Source organism: Alosa alosa, chromosome 12 (assembly GCF_017589495.1).
Source record: "Alosa alosa isolate M-15738 ecotype Scorff River chromosome 12, AALO_Geno_1.1, whole genome shotgun sequence".
Taxonomy (NCBI): domain Eukaryota; kingdom Metazoa; phylum Chordata; class Actinopteri; order Clupeiformes; family Clupeidae; genus Alosa; species Alosa alosa.
In genome coordinates, this window is record NC_063200.1 from 11,395,584 (window position 1) to 11,420,583 (window position 25,000).

General features: G+C 42.5%; 3 protein-coding genes across 10 annotated transcripts in view; all 3 read left to right on the forward strand.

Annotated features, from left to right (window-relative positions):
* LOC125304374 (cAMP-specific 3',5'-cyclic phosphodiesterase 4D-like) overlaps positions 1-9,842 on the forward strand; it is a 69,495-nt gene extending 59,653 nt beyond the window's left edge. For all 8 annotated transcript variants that reach the window (XM_048258587.1, XM_048258588.1, XM_048258594.1 and 5 more), the window contains 3 exons: positions 4-126; positions 3,183-3,365; positions 3,488-9,842. In XM_048258587.1, coding sequence (XP_048114544.1) covers positions 4-126; positions 3,183-3,365; positions 3,488-3,865 — 684 coding nt within the window. In that variant the 3' untranslated portion in view covers positions 3,866-9,842. The remainder of the gene's footprint in view (positions 1-3; positions 127-3,182; positions 3,366-3,487) is intronic.
* Positions 9,843-12,970: 3,128 nt separating this feature from the next.
* Positions 12,971-17,327, forward strand: LOC125304693 (adenine nucleotide translocase lysine N-methyltransferase-like). The gene is made up of 6 exons (XM_048259158.1): positions 12,971-13,212; positions 13,793-13,968; positions 14,782-14,886; positions 16,125-16,265; positions 16,429-16,479; positions 16,647-17,327. The coding sequence occupies exons 2-6, from the start codon at positions 13,810-13,812 to the stop codon at positions 16,800-16,802; spliced, it is 612 nt and encodes a 203-aa protein (XP_048115115.1). The 5' UTR covers positions 12,971-13,212; positions 13,793-13,809; the 3' UTR covers positions 16,803-17,327.
* A 1,009-nt stretch (positions 17,328-18,336) lies between these two features.
* Positions 18,337-25,000, forward strand: part of LOC125305202 (serine/threonine-protein kinase PLK2-like) — a 7,056-nt gene continuing 392 nt past the window's right edge. The window contains exons 1-14 of the mRNA XM_048259859.1: positions 18,337-18,568; positions 18,847-18,954; positions 19,048-19,164; positions 19,311-19,440; positions 19,624-19,807; positions 20,112-20,310; positions 20,735-20,879; positions 21,119-21,210; positions 21,446-21,578; positions 22,484-22,564; positions 22,910-23,072; positions 23,447-23,576; positions 23,810-23,920; positions 24,170-25,000. The exon at positions 24,170-25,000 is cut by the window's right edge and continues 392 nt beyond it. Of these exons, the coding sequence (XP_048115816.1) occupies positions 18,380-18,568; positions 18,847-18,954; positions 19,048-19,164; positions 19,311-19,440; positions 19,624-19,807; positions 20,112-20,310; positions 20,735-20,879; positions 21,119-21,210; positions 21,446-21,578; positions 22,484-22,564; positions 22,910-23,072; positions 23,447-23,576; positions 23,810-23,920; positions 24,170-24,361 (1,974 nt within the window). The 5' untranslated portion in view covers positions 18,337-18,379 and the 3' untranslated portion in view covers positions 24,362-25,000. The remainder of the gene's footprint in view (positions 18,569-18,846; positions 18,955-19,047; positions 19,165-19,310; positions 19,441-19,623; positions 19,808-20,111; positions 20,311-20,734; positions 20,880-21,118; positions 21,211-21,445; positions 21,579-22,483; positions 22,565-22,909; positions 23,073-23,446; positions 23,577-23,809; positions 23,921-24,169) is intronic.

Genomic DNA, 25,000 nt, shown 5'->3' on the forward strand with positions numbered 1-25,000 from the left:
CAGGTGCTGGCCACTGACATGTCCAAGCACATGAACTTGCTGGCTGACCTTAAGACCATGGTGGAAACCAAGAAGGTCACAAGTTCAGGAGTGCTGCTGTTAGACAACTACAATGACAGGATACAGGTACCACTTACTCACACACACACCTTATGACCAAGAATTACAAATGAGAACGCATCTCATCTTAATTATTCTCTCTAATTTTCTTTTTTATGTGTGTACCACAGCCGCACAACACTTTCTGTAGATTGTATTCCCTTTATCAGTGATTTAGGCTATTTATCTAAAGTGTGAGTATTATTACAGTATAGTGATTTAGGCTATTTATCTAAAATGTAATATTAGTGTATTAGTATTATTAATGTGATAGTGGCATTATGCCAATGGCATAAGGACTTTTTATGTAAGTGAATTGAAATAAACAGTGAACAGTGAGTGACTAGTAAACCTATGTATAGCAGGGTATAGCTTGACGTCGATAACCTCATGGAATGTAGTTTTTTTATGACACAATGAACCAATGTTTAAAAAAATGCGGTTCGGCCTATGAACTTTTCTTTATTATTTGCAGAAAACACTGTCATGCAGTTTATACACCATGCATCTTATACTGTCCATTGTAATCAACATTGTGTTTATCAGTGTAGGTGCACATATTGTGTACACATGCCCAGTTGAGATACTAGTAGCACTATGTGAGTCAGTGAGTCATGTGTTCAAATTATTCTGTTCTTCTAAATCAGTCCATGTGAGTCAGTTTGTGGTTAAATGAGCTTGTTTATTTTTATGTTTTTTTATGTCCATTTGAATGTGTTTGTGCATGTCAGTCAGTTGTAGTGTTAATTTCGTCAGACGAGACGAGAGGAAAAATGTTCGCCAACAACCTTTTTTTCCATGACTAAGACAAGATGATGACGAGACTGCACTATTGTCCTGAAACACTGACTAAGACTATCTTAAGATGCATTATTGTTGACGAAAAAAGACGAGACTAAAATGTTTTGCATGAAATAAAAACTAAGATAAAATTTCTCTTCCATTTTCGTCAAGTGAATTTTCAGCAAGTAATGTCAACTATTTAACTAGTTACACTGATGATGCAAAGTTCGCTAGCAAGTTAGCTAAGATGGAGAGTTTGTGTTTGCGTTTGAAGATATAAGCCATCTAGCGTGGTGGAGTAAAACATTCATACTTGGGTCCAAGACAGTGTTTCTCAAACTTTTTCAGATGAAGGACCACTTAACTAATCAATAAAAAGAAACGCGACGGACCACCTAGCTAAAAAAAAAAAATAGACCTAGCAGTATATTAGCCTACACAATACTCACTGAACCACCTTGCTTATTGTCTTTGCACTTTCTTTAATTGTGTCAGAGGATTCATATGATTTAAACTGGCATATCTGACATAGACAGTGTTGTAGAACAGTTTGAATTTACATACAAGTTGGTTCAATATTGCAAACAACTCATCTATATTATATTTTACCACGTCTGCTCGTGGACCACTTGGGATAGCTCGCGGACCACCAGTGGTCCCCGGACCACACTTTGTGAAACACTGGTCTATGAAGATCATGACAGTGGTCCAGTCAAATCTTTACTGTCTATGGCCAAATCCCAGCCGAAGCTATAACTGTAGCTCGACTTACCTGTGCATGTACTGACTGACAAAAAATCAGAATGAGTAATTATAACAGTCGAGGTAGCCCTGTGGACACACAATATTGTTAGAAAATTGAGATGTGTGAAACACTATTTGACTGAAATGGTAATCAGAAATAATTTGTTATAAAAAGACTAAAATGTTTTGACTAAAACTGACTAAGACTAAGATAGCTTTAGTTTTCTTTTGACTAAAAACTAGACTAAAATGACAAGACTTTTTGACTAAAACTTGACTAACAAAAAATGATATTTGAATGACTAAATATGACAAAGACTAAAAGGACATTTCACACAAGACTAAGACTAAGGGCTGTATTTTGACACCAGCATGGCGTGAAAGTTCGCTTTTCACCCGGCAAGAAAAGTTGAATTCGGTATTTTGCACGCTTATTTTTTAAACATTGCCCAGGGGTGTGGCAATTAACAACCTAGGGAGGGGCCTAGCGATTGTCTAAAATCGCCATCGTACACCACCTAAACCTGGTAAGAAGTCAATGGCGAAGTTGTTCATATGCTATTTTAAGAGCGATGTCAACAGTACCACACCATCCTTCTATCATTCATGAACGACACCAGCGCATCGTCCATGCAAAGCATTACAAATTGCACGATTACAATGGGAAACATAATTAGAATAAAGATATTACGAAATACTGTACATCTCATGATGAGTAGTTATTCACCATCATTTGCAAATTGGTAATGACTGTTAAAAGTGATTAGGGGAGAGGCGAGACACGATGGAGCACAGCTGAAGACGACTGTCACGAGATATAAGCAACTCCTCTGCAGGATAAATGTTGTTTTATTCAGTCATTTGAGCAACATTAGGGTAAGTGTTCCTTTTTCCAGCCTATGTTTTCGGTGGTAACCCATTGTCAGTCGATAGTGAAAGTAACTGCATATCACTGTCTTGCCGTTGACTAACTCCTTGGTGTAGTTAGTTTCACTTTGCCAACGAAGTTCAAATAATAGACGAAAGTGCAAATGCGTGAAGGCTATGCTAGGTTTTAGAAATCATGGTTTAAGAATGACTATTCCATACGGTCTCAGCTAAGCAGCCTCCTTCAAATGCGCCGCTGAATGCCAAAATACCGATGCATTTATTTGACATATCGCTTTATACCAAGTTAAAGGAATGACAGATGTCATTTTCATTGGTTTAAAATGATGTTACCAAACACACCTAAATGACTGATTAAAAGACCTAGGAACACCTTGTTGGCGCCATAAAAATCCACTTTTGATAAATCTAAACCCCTCCCAATGTGAACTGGACATCCTACTAAATTTGAATAGACTTTTGACGAGTGACAATGCAATTTAGAATGTCATGATAGGGCCCTAAGACTAAATAAAAAATAGGTGACAAAATTAACACTAGTCAGTTGCCTTTTAAAGTCCATTCACATCAGTTCATATTCATGCGATTCAGTTCAGATGAGTCTGGTGCTGTGAGTCCGTGCATTTGTGTTAGATTGCTGACGTGTTTGTGTCGGCTCTAACGTTCAGGTTCTGCAGAACATGGTCCACTGTGCTGACCTGAGCAACCCCACCAAGCCCCTGGCTCTGTACCGCCAATGGACCGAGCGAATCATGCAGGAGTTCTTCTGCCAGGGTGACCGCGAGAGAGAATGCAGCATGGAGATCAGTCCAATGTGTGACAAACTCACCGCCTCTGTGGAGAAGAGCCAGGTACACACACACACACACACACACATACACGTATACACACACACACACATACACATATAGTACACATATACACAGACAGTACACACACACACACACACCCAGAGTAACCTCCTTCTTTGCAGGTGGGGTTCATCGACTACATCGTGCATCCGCTGTGGGAGACGTGGGCGGACCTGGTGCTGCCGGACGCGCAGGAGCTGCTGGACACTCTGCAGGAGAACCGGGACTGGTACCAGAGCGCCATCCCGCAGAGCCCGTCGCCCAGCAACGCGCACGCGCGGCCCGGCGACCGCTTCCACTTCGAGCTGACGCTGGAGGAGGACGGCGAGACGGACACGGAGAAGGACAGCGGCAGCGTGGAGGAGGAGGAAGAGGAAGAGGAAGAGGAGAAGAAAAAGAGTAGTGGGGACAGTCAGACACTTTGCACACAGGATCCCCAGTCCTCCCAGAAAGGGGAGGAGCGGACAGCACAAGAGGAACTGGGGCCTAGTGACACATAGCCTTGTGTGTGTGTGTGTGTGTGTGTGTGTGTGTGTGTGTGTGTGTGTGTGTGTGTGTGTGTGTGTGTGTGTGTGTATGCCTGAGTCCTGTTGGGAAGAGCACTAATTCTAAATACTGAAGCTCCAAAGCACACATGGGGCTCTCCTGAGGACTGACCACTGATCCCTCACCCAGCTGGGTTTGCTTTTTCCACATAGTAGAGTATCTCCGCTCTCAGGATAGTAGAGTGTCTGTGAAATGTCTCTGCTGGTTGGAGGGTAGAGAGTCTCTGCTGGTTGGAGAGTAGAGAGTCTCTGCTGGTTGGAGAGTAGAGTCTGGTATTTGGAGAGTAGAGAGTCTCTGCTAGTTGGAGGGTGGAGTCTCTGGTGTTTGGAGAGTAGAGAGTCTCTGGCGTTTGGAGAGTAGAGTCTCTGCTGTTTGGAGAGTGGAGTGTCTCTGGCGTTTGGAGAGTAGAAAGTCTCTGGCGTTTGGAGAGTAGAAAGTCTCTGGCGTTTGGAGAGTAGAAAATCTCTGGTGGTTGGAGAGTAGAGTCTCTGGTGGTTGGAGAGTAGAGAATCTCTGGTGTTTGGAGAGTAGAGTGTCTGCTGGTTGGAGGGGGGAGTGTCTGCTCTCAGGAATCTCTGGCCCTGGTTCTGCTTCACATTGTTTACCTGCTTCTGTCCTTCTGTCTACACTCAATCTAGGGGTCTGCATTAGTTTAGTGTGTGATAGAAAGAACCTGTGTGTGTGTTTGTCTGTGTGGGTGTGTGTGTGTTCAGACACCTTCCAGGGTGAAGTCTTCCTTAAACGAGATTTATACATGCAGCTGCAAAGCTGTTGTTGCCTCGTGCATTATTTTGTAGATCACATTTAACATTTGACTAAATGGACATTCTTCTTCTTTTCATGGTGAGAAAAGTCCGCTTGATTTTGTGGATTGTGTGCAAATTACAGGATGCCCCTTGCAGGGTGTGGTGGACATATTTGAACAAAATCTCTTTTTATTTGTTTGTTTGTTTGTTTGTTTGTCAGCTCAGAGCAAACAGCCCAGAACTGCCCGTTGTTACCTCAATGTCACCTCGCAGTTATGTTTGTAATGCTACGCTACATGTCTTTATACAGTAATACATTGATGATGTTCATATGTTTCTTAGTCTCTAATGTGCCTGTTGAACAGGAGTCGTACCGTTCTTATGCTTGAACAGATAAACATGCCCTTAATACAGAAATCCATTACCCTACACCCTCAACACTCAACCGTGCCCAACACCCAACAACTCCCTACTCCCCAACACCCTTACCATGCCCAACACCCAACAACTCCCTACTCCCCAACATCCTCACCATCCAACAACTATCACCAAGTCCCTAATCCCCAACATCCTCACCATCCAACAACTATCACCAAGTCCCTTCTCCCAACATCCTCACCATCCAACAACTATCACTAACTCCCTATTCCCCAACATCGTGACCATCCAACAACTACAACTAATTAATAACATCATGAACAACCCCAACACTCAATAGCACACCACTCCACAAACACCTTTAAAACCCAACGTCCACCAATTCTTTCCTAACTGAGCAACACCTTTATTGCCCAAACACTCCTCCATCCCTCGTCTCCCAGTTGCAGAGCTCACCAACATTGTTGTGTGGCAATAAAGCACATATATCTCTCTATCTATCCATTTGTTGTAGGTTAGTGCAGCCACTTACTGTCCATGCCATATGTCTCATCTCAGCATGTCTAGGAGGTGGGCATTTGGGGAGGTCACACCTCATTTGCTAGAGAGACCAGACCAGACCCAGGTCTTACTATCCTCATTTACTAGAGAGACCAAACCCAGGTCTTACTATCCTCATTTACTAGAGAGACCAGACCAGACCCAGGTCTTACTATCCTCATTTACTAGAGAGACCAAACCCAGGTCTTACTATCCTCATTTACTAGAGAGACCAAACCCAGGTCTTACTATCCTCATTTTCTAGAGAGACCAGACCCAGGTCTTACTATCCTCGTTACTCTGCTTTGCAGGTTCATCTAGTCATTAGTTCTACTGACCCTTGGGCCATTTGACATTATCAAGACACCTCTTGTCTGTTCACTGTGGTAAAAAATGTAAGGCTCTGAGATGCACAGTTTTCAGAAATTGGTGTGACTTGCATTTTAAGATGAAATTATGCCATAGTGCCAAGGTCCACCTTAAAGCAGCACCAACAAGTTTTTTGTACCTTAAATTATGTTTCCAAAATTGTTTCAGTGGTTCATCAACTCGTAACAGGGTGAATGGCACTTCTGCATTTGCTTCGTCGCCCTCTATCGGCTCTAACCGCACTATATAAGTTTGCCAGATCGGGTAGCGGATCTGTAGTTCGATGGAATGAGACATAAGAAACCACAAATTTGACTTGCATGATGTCGCAATACATCATACTTTCATAAGATCATGCAACATATTCTACCTTGTCCGTGGACAGTGTTATTTGCAGAGCCGGTGCTGGATAAACAAATAGCATGCGTGCGACAGAGGAAAAGTTCTTTGGTGTTTCTTTGAGCTTTAGTTTACTAATGACTTGTACCAAAGGTGAGTTGCAGTCAGTAGAGACTTCTGAAAATCGTGTGCATTGCTAAATTAGTGTTGAACTGCTATTTTTTTTCTGCTCTACCCATAAAAGCCCATATGTTTGATACAATTGATGTTACCACTTGCCTTGATCACATACCCACATCAAAACTTTAGTGCTAACTTAATCTGGGTACCCAGAAGCTCGCGTCATGCTGAACGAACAGTGCTAACTAGGTCAGGGTTTGGCTAATTAGACCGTTTCATTGTTACCAAACTCAGACTACCTTATCCAGATGAGCTTAGGTGCAGTTCCTCAGTCTGCTTCCTTAGTCAGTTTCAAAACAAAGCTTTCTAGTGTACACATTTTCTTGCAAATAATACTCTTATTGGCACTAAATGGCCAATGGGAAAACCTCTTTGGATTAAGGAGGGATTTGTGTTATCGTTGTCAGGGGTAGATCCCGTGGGATTGATTAGGCTGCCTTTTCATTGGGGTCAGGGGTCAAATAGTATAGGAAGTGTTTTTATTGGGGTCGTGTGCTGATCATTTGGGATTATGTAGGAAGCTAATCTTCCTGATATACTGATAGGGAGTCGATAATCTGTGAGTTATGGTTAGGGCTACATTCTTTGTGGTACTGTTATGTCGAGGTTATTCAGAGATTTCACACCACCCTCCGGGGCAGACCAGCCCTGCTTTGTTTGTTTGAACACACTAGCTATTTAGCTCATTCTAGCTAAATCATCATTCCCAATTTCCTACCCAAAACAGTTTATAATCAGGTTGTTTTGCCCATGTCATTCATCATTCCCTTACATGATCATGTTCACTTCTAGCAAACTCTTACCTCACACTCTTTCTTCTGTTGTCTATTCGCCTAGCCCACCAGTACTCTGTCTATTCGCCTAGCCCACCAGTACTAATAGCTTCTGTCTATTAGCCTAGCCCACCAGTACTAATAGCTTCTGTCTATTAGCCTAGCCCACCAGTACTAATAGCTTCTGTCTATTCGCCTAGCCCACCAGTACTAATAGCTTCTTTCTATTAGCCTAGCCCACCAGTACTAATAGCTTCTCTCTATTAGCCTAGCCCACCAGTACTAAGCTTCTTTCTGTTTGCCTAGCCCACCAGTACTGATAGCTGATGCTTGAAGCAATGCTCTGATGTTTTACCAGAGCGTCAATCAGTTTAGATAAACACACCTATTGTAACAAACGTTTGCTTTAATGGTGTAACTTTTAAAAGAGAGTGAGTTTTTCCTGATAAGAGTGTGGAGTTTGTGCTGCTGTGTGAAATGAAACCAAAAGCCAGGCCAGGCCTCTATGCCTAAACCCTTACAAAAAACAACTGCAGTTATGGGACAAAAAACTGGGGTAGGTGTGTACTGCTGTTTTTCTGTGCAGAATATTACAGATTTGTGCAGGAAATTGCAGTTCTGTGTAGTGCAATGTAGCTTTTGCATGTGCAAAACGTAGCATTTCCTGCATATGAACTGCAAATAATTCCTCAGTAAACGGCAGTATTGACACTTGAAGAAGTTTAGTTATTTTTTATAAGAGAAGCTCACCCCTCTACTAATAAGCAGCAACCTAAGGCGTTCCTAATCAGAATGGCTTCCACTCATCTGAGCTTGTAGTATCTCAACAACACACCTCCACACTAAGCAAACTAAAGTAGGCCCATAGAGGCAGGCAGTTTCCCCTTACGTGGCTGGCTGTATGCAGAGCTGATTTTGTTATTAGTTTATGGTTATTAGTTAAAGGCTCAGTCCACAATTCTAATCCCAGTACACTTCTAGTCAAATTGCTCCCCTTGGTCCTCTAACTGCCCATGTTTGTGTTTGCATTCAAAACAACTCTGTTAGAGATTTTGTACCCAACCTTGGCTCTGTGGGAAACAGAACAGTTCAAACCAACCCATACATGCACTGTTGCAGCCAATTGACAACAGTGCTTCAAGAACACCGAAGGGCTGGGATTGAAGACTATACCTTTAACCCCAAGTCTTTGCTATCTATCACTGACATGAATTCCTTTTCGTGCCAGTTCTGTCCTCACCGCTAGACCTTATTCTTGTCTGTTTACTGCACTGTGTCCTCAGATTTTGTCCCGTCATGTTTCGTTTTTAAAGGTGCACGATGTAGAATTTATTGTCAGCTGTAGGGACTGCAGATTGCAACCAACTAAATACCTCTCCCTTTCAAAGTGTGTAGGGGAAGCTACAGTGGCCACCATGGGTCTAAGAAAATGCAAAGGCCCTCTCTAGAGCTAGTGTCTTGGTTTGTCCCTTCTGGGCTGCTGTAGAAACATGTAGGAAGGACCCTCTCCTTATGGAAATACTAAGGGCTCATTCTTAGATAACAACACATAGTCCTTCATCATTACAGGTGATATAGGTGACTAAAGAAAACAAGATTGCGAATACTATACTGTATTTCTGCTAATAGATCACCCTAAATTCTACACATTGCACCTTTAAAGAATGACTGTTAGTTCCATTATCCCTACTACTTGTGATCCTGTGTATAGCAACTTAAGTTAAGAGGATAGACCTTTTTTTATTATTTTTACACTATCCCTGTGCTAATGCTATATGCTAACTAGTTTTTCTAAAATGAATAAAGGAAAAGTGACGTTAGACCTTTAGAGAGATGAGGCTGGACAAACTAAAGTCACATTGAATGAGAAGGAGAATGCCGCTGGCGTTAGGCCCCAGGGCTGTGCCTTAACTTACATTTACTTGCATTTGTTGTTGCTGGCTGGCAGTTTTCATCTATCTACACCTACTGTATGTAGCCTGAATTCTAAGGCAGAACAAGTACCATATTTTTAACATGACTCTCATGGCATGGCTGCAGTTGTAATTCCTATGGAGCAATACCAAACAAAGGTTTTTGATAAGGAGATTGGGGTTGTGGTGTGAACACAAGCTGTTAGGTTGCCATCTGCAGGCTGAAATATGTCACTGCATTCTCAGTTGAGTGTGTGGAGTTTCACCCAAGTTTATTATAATGATGGACAGGTCTTCTGGATCATCATCAGGTGTTGAAGTGCATGCCTGTGCGCACACACACACACACACACACACACACACACACACACACACACACACACACACTTACACTCCTACACATAACTGCAGCCTGCTCCTTGATTCACCACTAGATGGCAATAGAGGGCTTCTTTTCAAGACACGCAAACTGTAGCATTTAGCAGCCCTGGACCAAAGCCATTTGTGGCTATTATAATTATGTTGGTTATTGTTATTGTTATGCCAATATGGTATGTATTAAATGCAACAAAGGACTTTCAATGTGCGGTCTTGGACTGCATTGTAGGACTTTATCTGCACATGCAATTTAGAGAATGAAAACAAGAAAGGAACATTTTATATTGAACAAACTAAATAAACGCATGGGTTTGATTCTGCCTACTTGTGAACATTTTTATAAACAGCAATGATGCATGTCATCTGTCATTTACAATCTGTTATTGTAAATGGCAGATATGTTGAGGTGTAGTTGTATAATTCATACGTCAGGATGCTTTAGTAAAGTATACAGGTACAGTATATGTTTTCTGTAGTTTCTATAACATCTATATGCAATATTTTCTTCTCTGTAAGTACACATGAGACATGTTACTGATCTTTTACTGTCTTCAGTCTTTTTAATAGCCTAACAGTAGTTGCAGAGTTAATGTATCACCCTCTTCTCTCTTTTTTAAAAGTTGAATTCAGACTTGGGCATGAGGATTTTGGTCTGTATAGTTATAGAGGAAATAATGCTGACGTGGAGGAAGACATAATGTACACACTGTTTAAGTACAACTGGACACAGGAGAGGCTATTTAGATAAGACCTCGAGCAAAGAGAATACACAGTTATCCCCAAAATAGACCTGGAGAAGAGAGGAAACTATAATCCCATATGAAGGGAAAAAAATAAACCTTTTTAAGTACCTTGTTCAACCAGTTGATTTATATGAACAAAGAGATCATTATTGCAATATGAAACACTCGTCACATACCTCTGTAAGCTCTGGAGGAGTGGCTGCCACCGCCTCATGTACACACACACATACGCATACACACACATTTGGGTTTCGTCTCTAATACAGTACATGCTCAGACAGGCACACTTTGTATTTGTGCATGCTCAGCATTAAAGGTACCGTCACTGATTGTAGAAGATTTCTAACCTGTCACACTTTTTCTCACATTCAGCTAATATTGCTCAACACACTGTCTCCTACTGTCAAACAGCTGCTGAAACCATCATAAGATTTGCAAAACCATGTTATAACCGTGCTATGGCAGATATCAAACACTAAGCATATATTTGTAATGATAAACTGTGTTAAACAAGCCTTATCTGCACTTTTGGTAAGTGGTAATACGACACAGGTAGATCACTCAATAGCAACTTCTACAGTGACTAATGAAATGATACATTTACATTTATTTGTTTGTTTGTTTGTTTATTTATTTATTTATTTATTTATTTATTTAGCATACACTTATATCCAAGCAACTTAAAGAAAGACTTTAACATTCAAGTTACAGTGCAGAGGAGTCCTTTGCTAGGAGTTACTACTACATCTATCAATACTTTTACTGGAGGATAAGAGGGAACAGGAGTTACTACTACAGCTATCAATACTATCATGGAGGATAAGAGAAAACAGGAGTTACAACTACATCTATCAATACTATCATGGAGGATAAGAGAAAACAGGAGTTACAACTACATCTATCAATACTATCATGGAGGATAAGAGAAAACAGGAGTTACTACTACATCTATCAATACTATCATGGAGGATAAGAGGAGACATGTTTGCACCGGCCCAGCCTTGCTCATGGGTATAGTGGCCTAACCCAGTGTACTCAGTCTTACAGCTGACATAAAGTGCACTCAGAGGAATCCACACAGAGAGAAGAGAAGCACATAGCAGGGTTGTGCAAAATTGCAATTCTGCTTCCTGTTTAATACCTACATTGAAATGCAAGTGAAATTCAAGATTTGAATTGGAATTTAAGAGCCAGTTTCAATTCAATTCTGGAATTTTGCACAACCCTAGCACATAGCATACATTATACAAATACATAGCACATGTATTGTGTTACATTTGGCTAATTTTTTCTCACACACAGGTAAGCATAGCCTGATGCATTCTACTCCTAGCATGATGCTCACGTAACCATGGAGCCAAGAAGCCACATGTAATGGCCACCTTACACCAAACAACTTTGACAAGATTTGGGAAAGATTCTTAAAAGATTGTAGTCTTTTAACTAATGCCCCCCATTCAAGCTTTACTCAAAAGAATCCAGTCTTTGAAGAATCTTTCCCAAATCTTGTCAAAGTTGTTTGGTGTAAGGAGGTCATAAACTGACAGACAGCTCACTTTATCATCTAGCTTGTATAAAAACACACACACAAACTCACAACCATTAAACTCATTATCTTGGGTGGCTATTAGGCTAGACTAGAGTGTAAAACTAATGTCAAAATTGTACTGGATTGACTTCTTTCCAACAGAGAGATTTAAACTAGAAAATGTAATTTCGAGGAAATTACCAGTGCATGAAAATATAAACATACTGTATATTAACATAAAATGCAAAACAAACTTTTATTTGATAACAGTTGGCAGAAGTCATAGTTGATAACAACTGACAGTTGAAATGGCTGAACAGTTAAATAGTTGAGTAGTTTAAATAGTTAAATTATTTAATAGTGAATTATTGTAGTGAGGACATTTATTTTGAAACAGTTGTGGGCAGAGGAAATAGTTGAACAGGATCTGTAGAGCCAGATTGTATGTTTAAAGCCTGAGACAGAGTATATAGTTTAAAAGTTAAATATATAGAGTGTGTAATGGATGTTGATAGACAGAAAGTTGAATGGATGTTGATAGGCAGATTGTTTAATGGATGTTGATGGGATAGTTTAATGGGTGGATGAGTGAATGGTTTGAAGAGGATGAATGGATAGAAAGTTGGATGGAATGTGCCTTATATCCTTGTAGAATGGAGATACACAGAGAGAGTTGGCCTAATTGAGCAGAAAGCAGTTGATACAGGTGCAATCAGTTTAACTAGCTTTTTGATGGGACCTAGATGAGCAGCTGGAAGTTGCTACAGGTGCAAATCAAGTTAATTAGCCCATTATGATGTCATAGTCCCCATACAAAGTCTATTGGGAAAATAAGCTTGTTTTCTATTAATATCTCAAAAAGTATAAAGTTTACAAAAGTGAAAAATACATTCCTCAAGTCTCCTTTTCAAGACCTACGTTACAAAGTTTGAACGAAGTTTCTACGTTAAACGATTAAAGCTGAATTAGACGCAGAAATTTAGTGGGAATAATAATAATAATAATAATAAGAAGAAGACTTCGGATAACAGAACAGTGCATTTTCATGCACTGTAATGAAGACTTCTATGCTTGATTGTGCGAGACTTGATGTCACAATAGCCACAGCGTGCGTGCGTGTGTGCGTCAGTGTAGGCTATGCGTAAAATACGTGAGTTCAGTAAGCGCTACTGGATACGAAGACTGGATCTTCGATTCTATTGGTTCGCTGCCTGTCAATCTTCTTAATCTGAACCTGACAAATCAAATGCGTTTCAAAAACTAGGAAGAACTTCATTCAGTCGCCTGAGATGAGTGTCTACGGTGTCTGGTGCCCCTGTCCAGGTCGACTTTGTGGACAAATAGATGTCGTTTCAGTAGAGTTCTCCGTAAACTGACCCAGTCCCACCTACAGTATACTCGTGGTATTCGTAAGGTAACGTTAGAAAATCTGACCTGTCAGATTCTGCGAATCCACACAGTCTTTGGTATCGAGCTACCAAATAACATGTATGCTACCATTTATTGCATGCGATTCTGTCGGCTTCCTTAAATCCTTCCTAATGGCGACCATAGACGAGTTATATTTTTGCGTATTTTATTAGCATGTAGTGTGACTGCCACTAAAAGTGAAACAATAACGGGACACGGCGTCTGTCTGTTATACCCTATTCATTCAAAACCACTTCAGTTTGAGCTTCTGATATGCGGTCTTGAATGAAAAGCTGAGACAAAAAAAAAGTCTAGAGTAAATTGGTTTGGGTGTCTGTGTTCATGACCTCAAATAAACTACCATGCTTCTGTGTTAATTTAGTCTAGTCTTGAGGAGTTTACGGTTCTGAGTGATCCTTGATTCATTCATCATTATTCATCATTTAGCAGACGCTTTTATCCAAAACTTACAAAATGTGGATTAACAGTTAAGCAACATTGCAAAGGAGACCTTATCACAATAAATACTATTTTAACCGCCTACTGCTCTTTACTGAAATTAATGTTTCACTATGTTACCACAGGGGAGTCACGTGACAGAATGGAGGATAATATTGAGGTGCTTCTTCAAGATCATACCCCGCGTTTTAGAAATAGCAGCCACCTCACCTTAGCGATTGGGACAGTATTCACGGGAGTTTATGGGATATGGGCCATGTTCGTTCTGCCTGGTTTTCGGCGAGTGCCCATCAGGCTAAAGGTAAGATGACGGTCAACCCATATAGGCCTACCTCCATAACACTCAACGCATCACAACTTACACATTATCCAACACATATTTTATTAAACTATATATTATATAGTATTATGTTTTATAGTATTTTACACAATAAATGTTACAGCAATATTATACACTTTCATAGTGCCCTAAACTTCCAGCAGTTTGCCCAGGGTTGACTCACCACAAATGGCCAACAGCCAACATTTAAAGGTCACAAAGCATTCCAAATTGGCCCATGTTAGTCACAGTAATTGAAATAACATTTATATTTCAATGGCATTGCATTGCATTATAGTGAATCACCCACTGCTTTCACCCCGCCCATACAACAAAATAAAAAATGTATTTGAGTTTAATTAATGTACCAATTTAAGGTTGGCCCTTGGGAATCGGAAGTGAATGAAACATCCCCAGACCAATTCTCAGTAGGCCTACTAAAGGAGATTTGAGAAGCAGTCTGATGTCAGCCAGGCCAGATGCCCTGCCTTTAACACAGCTGTTATTTCTTATTTCTTTGTCATGCTTTTGATGCAGAATGTAATGCCCAGCTGTATGTGCTGTCTGTTTTGGTTGTGCCTGTAATCACCTTTTTGACCCAGTTTTGTCCATCTATTGTCATGTTTTATTTTTATTTTTTAACAGGACCAGCCTGACACCCATTGTGTAGAACCTCAATTGAGATATGACAAACAGTCTGGCGTCAGGCAGCCAGGCCATAGGTGAAGCTGCTTCTGAATAGTCTGCCCTGCATGTACAGTACATTGATAAATCATGTTATTGTCGTTCATCTAGGTGCCTTTCATGCCCTCTCCGGAACAGCAGACTCAGAATGTTTTGAAGCTGCTGAAGGGTCGGAGAGGCCAGCTGGCAGACTTGGGGTCAGGAGATGGCCGTCTGGTGAGAGATAATCTATTACCTTTATTTATTACCTTTTAAATGCACAAATGAGAATGTGCATTGTTTTTGTTTACTTCAGTCGCTGATTATCTTTTAAAGGAACACACCAACTTTTGGGAAACTGCAGTATCTTATTTTCTGTCGACCCCAGAGTTAGATAAGAGGATACATACCCTTTTCTTTCTGTGTGCACTAACCCAGTCTGACCCGGCCGTTAACCTATCTTAGGATAATTAACTGGAGGTGGGTAAGACCAGGTAACCTATAGCCAGCCTATAGCTAAAGGGGAGATATAGGCTGACTGGTCAAATCCACTTCCAGTAAAAACGTGCATGTTTTTGGTGACCCCAAGTCGCTCTGTTTTAAAGCGTGTGCTATAGGAATAATTAACATGAATACATAGATTGTTTTTCCACGTGACCTGAGCCCAGAACTTGAAAACTTCCACATGTGCAGTCAGTGCACAAAGGTGCATTAGGACACACGATTTTCGTGCAGTTGCACCATCCATACTTTGAATAGACTGTATATTGACACGTATCCACTAAAGTATACTTCATTCTATACCTGATCGCTAACTTTTCCTCTTCCACGTATCCACTAAAGTATACTTCATTCTATACCTGATCGCTAACTTTTCCTCTTCCACGTATCCACTAAAGTATACTTCATTCTATACCTGATCGCTAACTTTTCCTCTTCCACGTATCCACTGAAGTATCCTTCATTCTTTGCCTGAGACTGTGAAGTGACGGTTTTACATAAAAACATAGACCCCCACTGCACACTGATTGCTGAGTGGGTGGGCCTCAGACCGAAATGCATAACAAGCCTCAACAGGGTAAATACGCATACGATTTACTGTCATATAATGTGTGATCATATCACAGCCTAAAGATGTATTAGTGTAAGTGTGTGTGATCATATCACAGCCTAACAATGTATTAGTGTAAGTGTGTGAGATCATATCACAGTCTAAAGATGTATTAGTGTAAGTGTGTGAGATCATATCACAGTCTAACAATGTATTAGCGTGTGTGAGATCATATCACAGTCTAACAATGTATTAGCGTGTGTGTGATCATATCACAGTCTCACGATGTATTGGCGTGTGTGTGATCATATCACAGTCTAACAATGTATTAGCGTGTGCAAAGTGTGCAGCACTGTATGCTGTAATACAGAGTCCGTGAATGTGTGATGCTCATCCTGTGTTTCCTGCGGTTTCCTGCTCTCAGGTACTGGGAGCCCACACCATGGGTTTCCAATGCACAGGCTATGAGATCAACCCCATGCTGTTGGCCTACTCAAAAGCACGCGTCTGGTGGAGGGGCATCCCCTCCACACACATTCGCTTTCTAAATCAGGACTTTTGGAAGGTAATGGACACCTTTGTGTGTGTGTGTGTGTGTGTGTGTGTGTGTGTGTGAGTGTGTCTTCACAACTCCTCAACAAACCAAGCATGAGCCTTCAGATTTTTTTAAAATGTCAACGACATGTTCTGTTTTATTTAATGAACTTTCAAAACTTATTTCCCTTTAGACTGACATGTCTAAATACCAGAATGTGACAGTGTTCTTGGCACCTGCTGTGGTAGGCCAATCTCATCAATTCAAACAGGAAAATATATGAATATATACTCTACACTAAATGTGATTGACCAACTATGAGTGTGTGTGTGTGAGTGTGTGTGTGTGTGTGTGTGTGTGTGTGTGTGTGTGTGTGTGTGTGTGTGTGCGCGTCTCATTCTCCTGTGTCAGATGGAACAGCTGGAGCAGAAGTTGAGGGCAGAGCTTCCCCCGAATGCTAGAGTGGTCGTCTGCTGCTTCCCTTTCCCTAATTGGCTGCCCAGCTGTGCACAGGGGGCCGGGCTAGAGCAGGTCTGGGCCTATGACATGCCACCAAGATCTGAGTAAAGCACTGGGACAGCCCCATCATCACAAGTCTAATGGAACACATACCACTCAATCCCAACCCCACTGGAAGCTATCATCCAGTCCCAAGTCTAATTGAACACACCATCAGCCACAACTCTGATGGAACACATACCACCCAATCACAACCCTACTACTGGAAGCCAGCCACCAATTACAAGTCTACTGGAACAAATACCACCTGCAGCAGCCTTTCTGTGAGGCGTCCAGCCTACAAGTGCTGGGAGACTTTCAGCCACTCATAGTCCAGAGAGATCAGGTCCGGCTCCACTGGTCTGTTTCCACAGCTTTCATCATCTCTGAGAGAAATAGATAGATAGATAGATAGATAGATAGATAGATAGATAGATAGATACTTTATTGATCTCCAGGGGAAATTCAATAAATGACCCAATTACCAGAGGACTGAGATTAATGATGACTAAATAATCACTGCACACTGCACTGAGTAAGCGAGCGCCTGTTTCCCTCCAGGAGATTGCAGGAAATAAATAATGAATAAATAAATAATGGCTGCACGTGCATTTATTCACTGTCTGGTTGGTTAAGCTCATAGAGAGCATCAGAAGCACCCCTCGCTAATCAGGCCTTTCTTTCAGTAATGTGAGAAATACCAGAGTCGAATAATTATCATACCACATTCATACCCTACCATCATATCTTACTATCAACACAGCAGCAGTGACAAAATATCATATCTCTAGATATCTCTATCAGATATCTCTATTAAACATAGGAGCTACACAGAGTGTAGCAATCTTATCACCAGTAGATGGCACTTGGTGCCCATTGGGAGAGCTGGTTGTTGCTGTGATATGTGTTTATTCTGTTGAATTCCTTAAACACATGCACACTCACACAAAATGACACAAGAAAGCCCAACATTAAATGTATAGACCAGGAGGGTGGGATGCTTGGTGAACCCCCTTTCAGGTTAATCTTACTGATTTGATTTATAGCAACTTCAATTAGAACTTTATGTAGGCATTGTACAGAGGCTAAGTATAGGTCTTAGTTTTAAGGAACAAGACCAGGGAGAATTATTAATTCAGAAATTTGAAGTAGCCTACAGAGTATAAGATTTGTTGACTGCGGCTAAAATTATGTACATGTTAAAGCTATTTCACGTTATACAAGATCCTAACCTTGTCACGTTTGCCCTGGATTTATGCAAAAGCCAAGCTATCCTCAGAATACTTCGTTAACCAAGCCAATTATGGTGTTGTTAGGATCAGTTCACAAACTGAACTGTCAGCTTGCTATTGTTGTACGTGCCATGCCATTGTACTGAAAGAGAACATTCCATATTCATGGAAGCCAAATCAAACGTTCTAAGAAAATGTCTTCTGGAGGAAGGAAGGTACGTACGGTACAGCAATAATGGTAACAGATCTAACCAGAATTTCTCTGTGACTATGCACAACCAAATCCCAGGCGCTAACCCAGTCTTTGATATGATGACGCCGTAGGGTGTTCTACGTTGGGCGGGGCGCTTATAAGCCATTGGAGAAGTCTTTCCGAGCACTAGTCGCGCCTCTTACCGTGCGCGACCGGGTGGAATGGAGATACTACGGACCCTAGCTCACCAACCTGTTAACAGCAAAAACAACATGTGCGAAAGGTCAAAAGCAGCCGACCTGAGATCGAAGAAATCGGAGCATCACACGCACGCCCATCAGGAGCTATCTCGGATTGTTACGGATTACAAGACAGGCAGATGTTACTGCAGGGGGAAACTGCTCGGAAAGGTAAATGAACTGTGGTAACGAACTGATGCGCCGAGATCGGTTCTTTTGGTATTTCTGTTGTGTCAAGGTGTAACTGGATCAAATTCATTATTTACAGTGTGAGATCAATTATGTGATGGCATATGGTGAGATGTTGACTAGTGTATACGCATAGATTTTGCTCATTTGGAGAGGTTCGTTCAACATGATGTAGCCTCCTCTATATGGAACGTGTTATCGATTCGTGTATTCGATATCGTGTTCAATCGATGGAATTAACTGTGATGTTGCATTCGCAGGGAGGTTTCGCCAAGTGTTATGAATTTTCGGACTTGGTCACTGGCAAGGTGTACGCTGCTAAAATCATTCCACACACACGCGTCTCCAAACCGCACCAAAGGGCGAAGGTAAATGCAGCAGTCTCTCGCACACCACAGACCACTGTCATTGGCTTGGCCTTTGTCTCCTGTTATATGAACGACATCCTCCTTTAATTTCAGATCGACAAAGAAATTGAGTTGCACCGAGGACTCCACCACAAACACATCGTGCATTTTTACCATAATTTCGAGGACAAAGACAACATCTACATTCTTCTGGAATACTGCAGTCGAAGGGTGAGTTGTCTACACTGACAGGAAAATCAGCTCCTGCCTCCGAATCCATTCTGCATGTCAATGACCATGCTGAGAATGTTTGACCAGCAACAGATGATAACTAAAATGTGCTCATTAAAAAACGAATCATCTCCCTTTCCTTGCAGTCTCTGGCTCACATACTGAAAGCACGCAAGGTCCTTACAGAGCCAGAGGTCAGATACTACCTCAGGCAGATAGTGGGTGGACTGAAGTACTTACATGAGCAGGAGATTTTACACCGAGACCTAAAACTGGGTAAATTACCATACCACCATTTATTGCATAATCCGAGTTTCCATTCCTTAATTTGTTTTAATCTAGAAGACAGACATCTGACATGTGTCCATGTCTCTTGTGTCTTTCATTTTGGACAACCCCCCCCACACACACACACACACATATACACACACACTCTCTCTCACACACACACGCACACAGGCAATTTCTTCATCACAGAGCTGATGGAACTGAAGCTGGGGGACTTTGGCCTGGCTGCCAAACTGGAACCGGTGGAGAGCCGCCGGAGAACCATCTGTGGAACCCCCAACTACCTGCCTCCTGAGGTCCTCAACAAGCAGGGCCACGGCCGCGAGTCCGACGTCTGGGCCCTTGGATGTGTCATGTGAGTTGGCAACAAGCCGTGTGTGTGTGTGTGTGTGTGTGTTTGTGTGTTTGTGTGTGTGTGTGTGTGTGTGTGTGTGTGCTGCGCGTGCGTGTGTGTGTGCGTGTGCCTGTGTGTGTGTGTGTGTTCAGACACACGCACTGGATTAGTGTAACGGACCACACTTTGTGTGATAAGCTGATGTCCTAATGTCATCACTGATGCCCCGAGCGACGTTGCGTTTTGACCGATTGTCTATCCCTCGATCTGGCTGTGTGTGTGTGTGTGTGTGTGTGTGTGTGTGTGTGTGTGTGTGTGTGTGCAGGTACACCATGCTGCTGGGTAGACCCCCGTTTGAGACCACCAACCTGAAGGAGACGTACCGCTGCATCCGAGAGGCTCACTACTGCCTGCCCAGCTCGCTGTCCAGCACGGCCCAATCGCTCATCAGCAGCATGCTGGCCAAGAGCCCGCAACACCGCCCCCAGCTGGACAACATCCTCAGCCACGACTTCTTCACACAGGTACGTGTCATACGGGATTATACAAGCCGTCTCTATTTAGTAACAATGTGGTATTGGGCAATTCCACGTAAAACTGTCACATCCATGGCGGCAACACAATGCCATGGTATTTAGCTGGCATTATGGACGTCACAGTTTTGCGTGGAATTGGCTGTAAACTGTAAGAATGTGCTTTGGACAGAAGTGTCTCAGAAAATTAATAAATGTAAATGAATAAACGTACATGAATAAATGTAAATTAAAAATGTAAATTAATAATTGTAAATTAATAGATGTATTGTAGAATCAATGTAGCATCCATAGGGTTTACATTGGAGTGGTAATGCTGTTACTTTATGCATTGTTATAGTGAAATACATTGGATGCTTACACACTCCTCTCCCATGACGTAACTCTGTGTGTGTGTGTGTGCTCGTGCTCACAGGGCTTTACACCAGAGAGGTTGCCGGTCAGTTGCTGTGTGTCATCTCCAAACTTCCAGCGCAGTCCGGCCCGAAACTTCTTCAGGAAGGCTGCAGCGGCTCTGTTTGGTGGGAGGAGAGAGAAGGAGAGATACTACCACACAATAAGTAAGAACACTCACACACACCGTCAGTAAGATCTCACCAGAAAAACGCACACACTCAAAACCAAGTGCTACCATACTCTCGGAAAGAAGTCATACAGTCTCTCTCTGTCTCTTTCTCTCTCTCACACACACACACACACATACACGCACACGCGCACACACACACACACGCACACACACTTTGATTGTTCTGTGTAGGTCCTGTAAGTAATGATGCTGTTTGGTGCTGTTTGCTTTCAGAGCTCAGTAAAGAGGAGGAGGTGCACAGACTACAGAGCGACCTGAAGAAAATCACCATCAGCACTCCAGCAGCCACAGACACTGCTAGTGTGGTGAGTCTCTCTCTCTCTCTCTCTCTCTCTCTCACACACACCTAACACACACACACACACATACCTAACACACACACCTAACACACACACACACACACACCTAACACACACACACACACACCTAACACACACACCCTAACACACACACACACACACACACACACACACACACACAGCTAACACACATGCACATCATGTGTAGAGCACACTGACCCAGCCCTGTGTCGATCCATAGGATAGTGTGTTGCCCCTGGCGCGGAGGTCCACTCCCCCTCCTGCATCTGCTGATGAGGTCAGAGACTCCATCCACATGATCGTCAGGGGAGCCCTGGGGGCCAGCAGCAGCAGCAGCAGCAGCAGCACCGAAGGTGAGAACAGCACCACAGGCCCGCCATACCGTCTCCATCTCTCTCTTTCTATCGCTCTCTCTTTCTATCTCTCTCTTTCTATCTCTCTCTTTCCATCTCTCTCTTTCTATCTCTCTCTTTCTATCTCTCTCTTTCTATCTCTCTCTTTCGCACGCCACCATTTCTTCCTTTCTTTTTTCTTCCTCCCTTCTTCCTGTCCTTCCTGTACAGCCATATCACCCTTTTCTCTCCCTTGCTCCAGTAAGGATAAGAATAGCAGTTCTTCCCCTTTTTATTTTTCTCATCCCCTTCTCCACTCTTCTTTTCTGTTTCCTTTATCTGTCTCTCTCCACCTCTTCTCTTGCCATATCCTCCACTCCATCTCTCTTCTGTTCCCCTGGTCTCATCCTCCACTCCGTAACATCTCTCTTCTTCTCCCCTGGTCTCATCCTCCACTCCATCTCTCTTTTTCTCCCCTGGTCTCATCCTCCACTCCATCTCTCTTTTTCTCCCCTGGTCCCATCCTCCACTCCACCTCTCCTTTATATTTTCTGTTCCCTGTCTCTCTGCTCTCTCCATTCATCTACTCTCCTCTTCATCCCTTTATCCCCCCCCCCTTATCCTATTCCTGTCCTCCATTCCCCTGTTTGTTCTGGTCTTTATCTCTGAATGGCTTTCTTATTGAATGTGTGCTCAATGATGTCATTGTGTCAATAGATGTGAGCTGGTATGTTTGTGATAGATGTTATAATTTGCATGTTGTTGTAAAGTGTGTATTAACTGAAAGTGTGTGTACAATGTGTCATTGTATTGCAATAACTGACATGGTGGTTGTGAAATGTATGTTAAGTAGTGAGATTAAAGCGTAGATTAAATGTGATAATTTTGAAAAGTGTGTGTGTGCTAACGAGGGTGCCTGTTGGCAGGTGTGGAGGATGGCAGCATGGCCAGTGTGGTGGACAGTGTGGCCAGAGTCCTTCGAGATTGTCTGGAAAAAATGGCAGAAGGTAAATAGTGTATACACACACACACACACACACACACACACATACACACACACACACACACACACACACACACAAACACACACGCAAGCGCACACTAACACACAGACACAGACACACACACACACTAACACACACACACTAATGCAGTCCACTCACGTACACACACTCCTAAGCAAACAAACAGCAGATCAATGTACTCCAATCAAGATTGGACATGATTTCAATTGGAGATAGAGACTCTATTGTTAGCCTTTATCCATGAGGTGCATTTTATCTTGACTTGATTCTTGTCTTAATCCACGATGACTCCAAACAAAAGCAACAAAAGTGTGTTTTCCTCTTCAGCCGAGTCCATCCCGAAGAAGAAAGGGGGCAGCACGTCGTTCCTCTGGGTTACCAAGTGGGTGGACTACTCCAACAAGTACGGCTTTGGCTACCAGCTGTCTGACCACAGCGTCGGTGTGCTGTTCAACAACGGCACGCACATGAGCCTTCTTCCAGACAAGAAGTACGTTCACTTAACACTTCCTGTAGTTATGTGCAGTCTGACTGACACCACCATACAGCGCAATACATATACTGGACTCATTGGAGATATGTTTACATCTTTCAGAGGTCCTATTCTTCATAAACAGCACATAGTGAATAAACAGCAATAATAAAACTGTCACAAAACATTGCATCACACAGACCTCAATACCAGTTTTATACTATACTTTGGTATATTCCTGGTTTGTATAATTGAATCATGTTTTACGTTTGGCAGTTTGTTCCTGGCATTGTTGTTTTTGACATTGCTGTTGTTTTTGTTGTTGTTTTTGACATTGTTGTTCTTTTTGTTGTTGTTTTTGACACTGATGTTGTTTTTGTTGTTGTGTACAGGACTGTGCATTACTCTGCAGAGCTGGGCAGTTGCTGTGTGCTGTCCAGCGCAGAGGCCAAAGAGTCCTTTCAGGGCCAGGTCACCATATTGAAATACTTCGCCCACTACATGGAAGAGAACCTCATGGATGTGAGTGGTGCAGAGCTGTTGTCTATGTCTGTGTTTGTGTGTGTGTGTGTGTGTGTGTGTGTGTGTGTGTGTGTGTGTGTGTGTGTGTGTGTGTGTGTGTATATGTGTGAGTGGTGCAGAGCTGTTGTCTGCTTTCACTTCCCAGTGTTTGTGTGACTCGTTTTTAAGTTAGACATTTAGCTCAGTCTGAATCTGTCCTCCGACATCTAAATCTGTCTTTCTGTCTCTTCCAGGGTGGAAATTTGTCAAAGGGCACAGATGTCAGTAAGCCCAGCCTCTATCTGCTTCAGTGGCTTAAGTCAGATCGAGCACTTATGATGCTATTCAATGACGGCACCTTTCAGGTAACTCTTACAGACACACACATGCACGCACGCGCACACACACACACACACACACACACACACACACTTTTGAGCTAAATCAGCTCCATCACCCATAACATAGTCACAGTCATCACCACTCCAAATACAAAGTCAGCTTCATCACGATAAGCACACTGTTGTCACACTGCAGCTCATGTTATTTACAGAAAGACAGCCGCTTCCCACCTCTCAGGTGTTTCATGCCAGGTGTTTCTCTTCGTCTGACAGGTGAACTTCTACCACGACCACACCAAGATCATCCTGTGTCGCGAGGGCAAGGCGCACCTGCTGAGCTACATCAACGAGGACCGCGTATCCACCACCGTGTGCCTCAGTGCGTTACTTACCAACGGCTGCTCCGCACACCTGCGAGAGCGCCTTCACTACGCCTACAACATGCTGATGCAGTTATGCATCTGAGCGCTACACCTACAATATGTTGATGCAGTTATGCATCTGAGCGCTACACCTACAACAACGTGCTAATGCATCGTAGCTACTAAAAACAACAGACTAAAAAGTAACTGATGCATCAAGACAGTTGGACACTAACACGTTACATCTTCAACATGCAGCTGCAGATGCAGAACAGTACATAGCTGCCTATGAGGGCTTAACGTGTGTGGTGTGCGTGCGTGTGTGTGTGTGCATGCGTGCGTGCATGCGTGTGTGAAGTCCCATTGGAGTCATGGGAGAACTAAGAGGAGGTGGGAACAGCTATACATAAATGACCCTGGGCTGGACCCAGAGGATGTGTACTGTATGTACATACACACCTACTGTACTCACTGATCTTTGACTGAAGCAGAGGACAGTGGAGATTGCTTAGTACAGACTCTTAGGGCCTTTGCACCCTACAATCCATCATTACATCTGTGTATTTTCAATCTGTCAAACATAGAACGTCACTGTTCACTGAGGTTTGCTGTAGAACGTTTCAGTTCACTGCAGTAGTCTTGTTCACTGCATCTCTGTGAGGATGGAAAAAAATCGAAACCTACAGTAGACGAAAGTTTCACAGTCAGTGTTTAAATGTGATTGACACATCGTGAGGTTGTG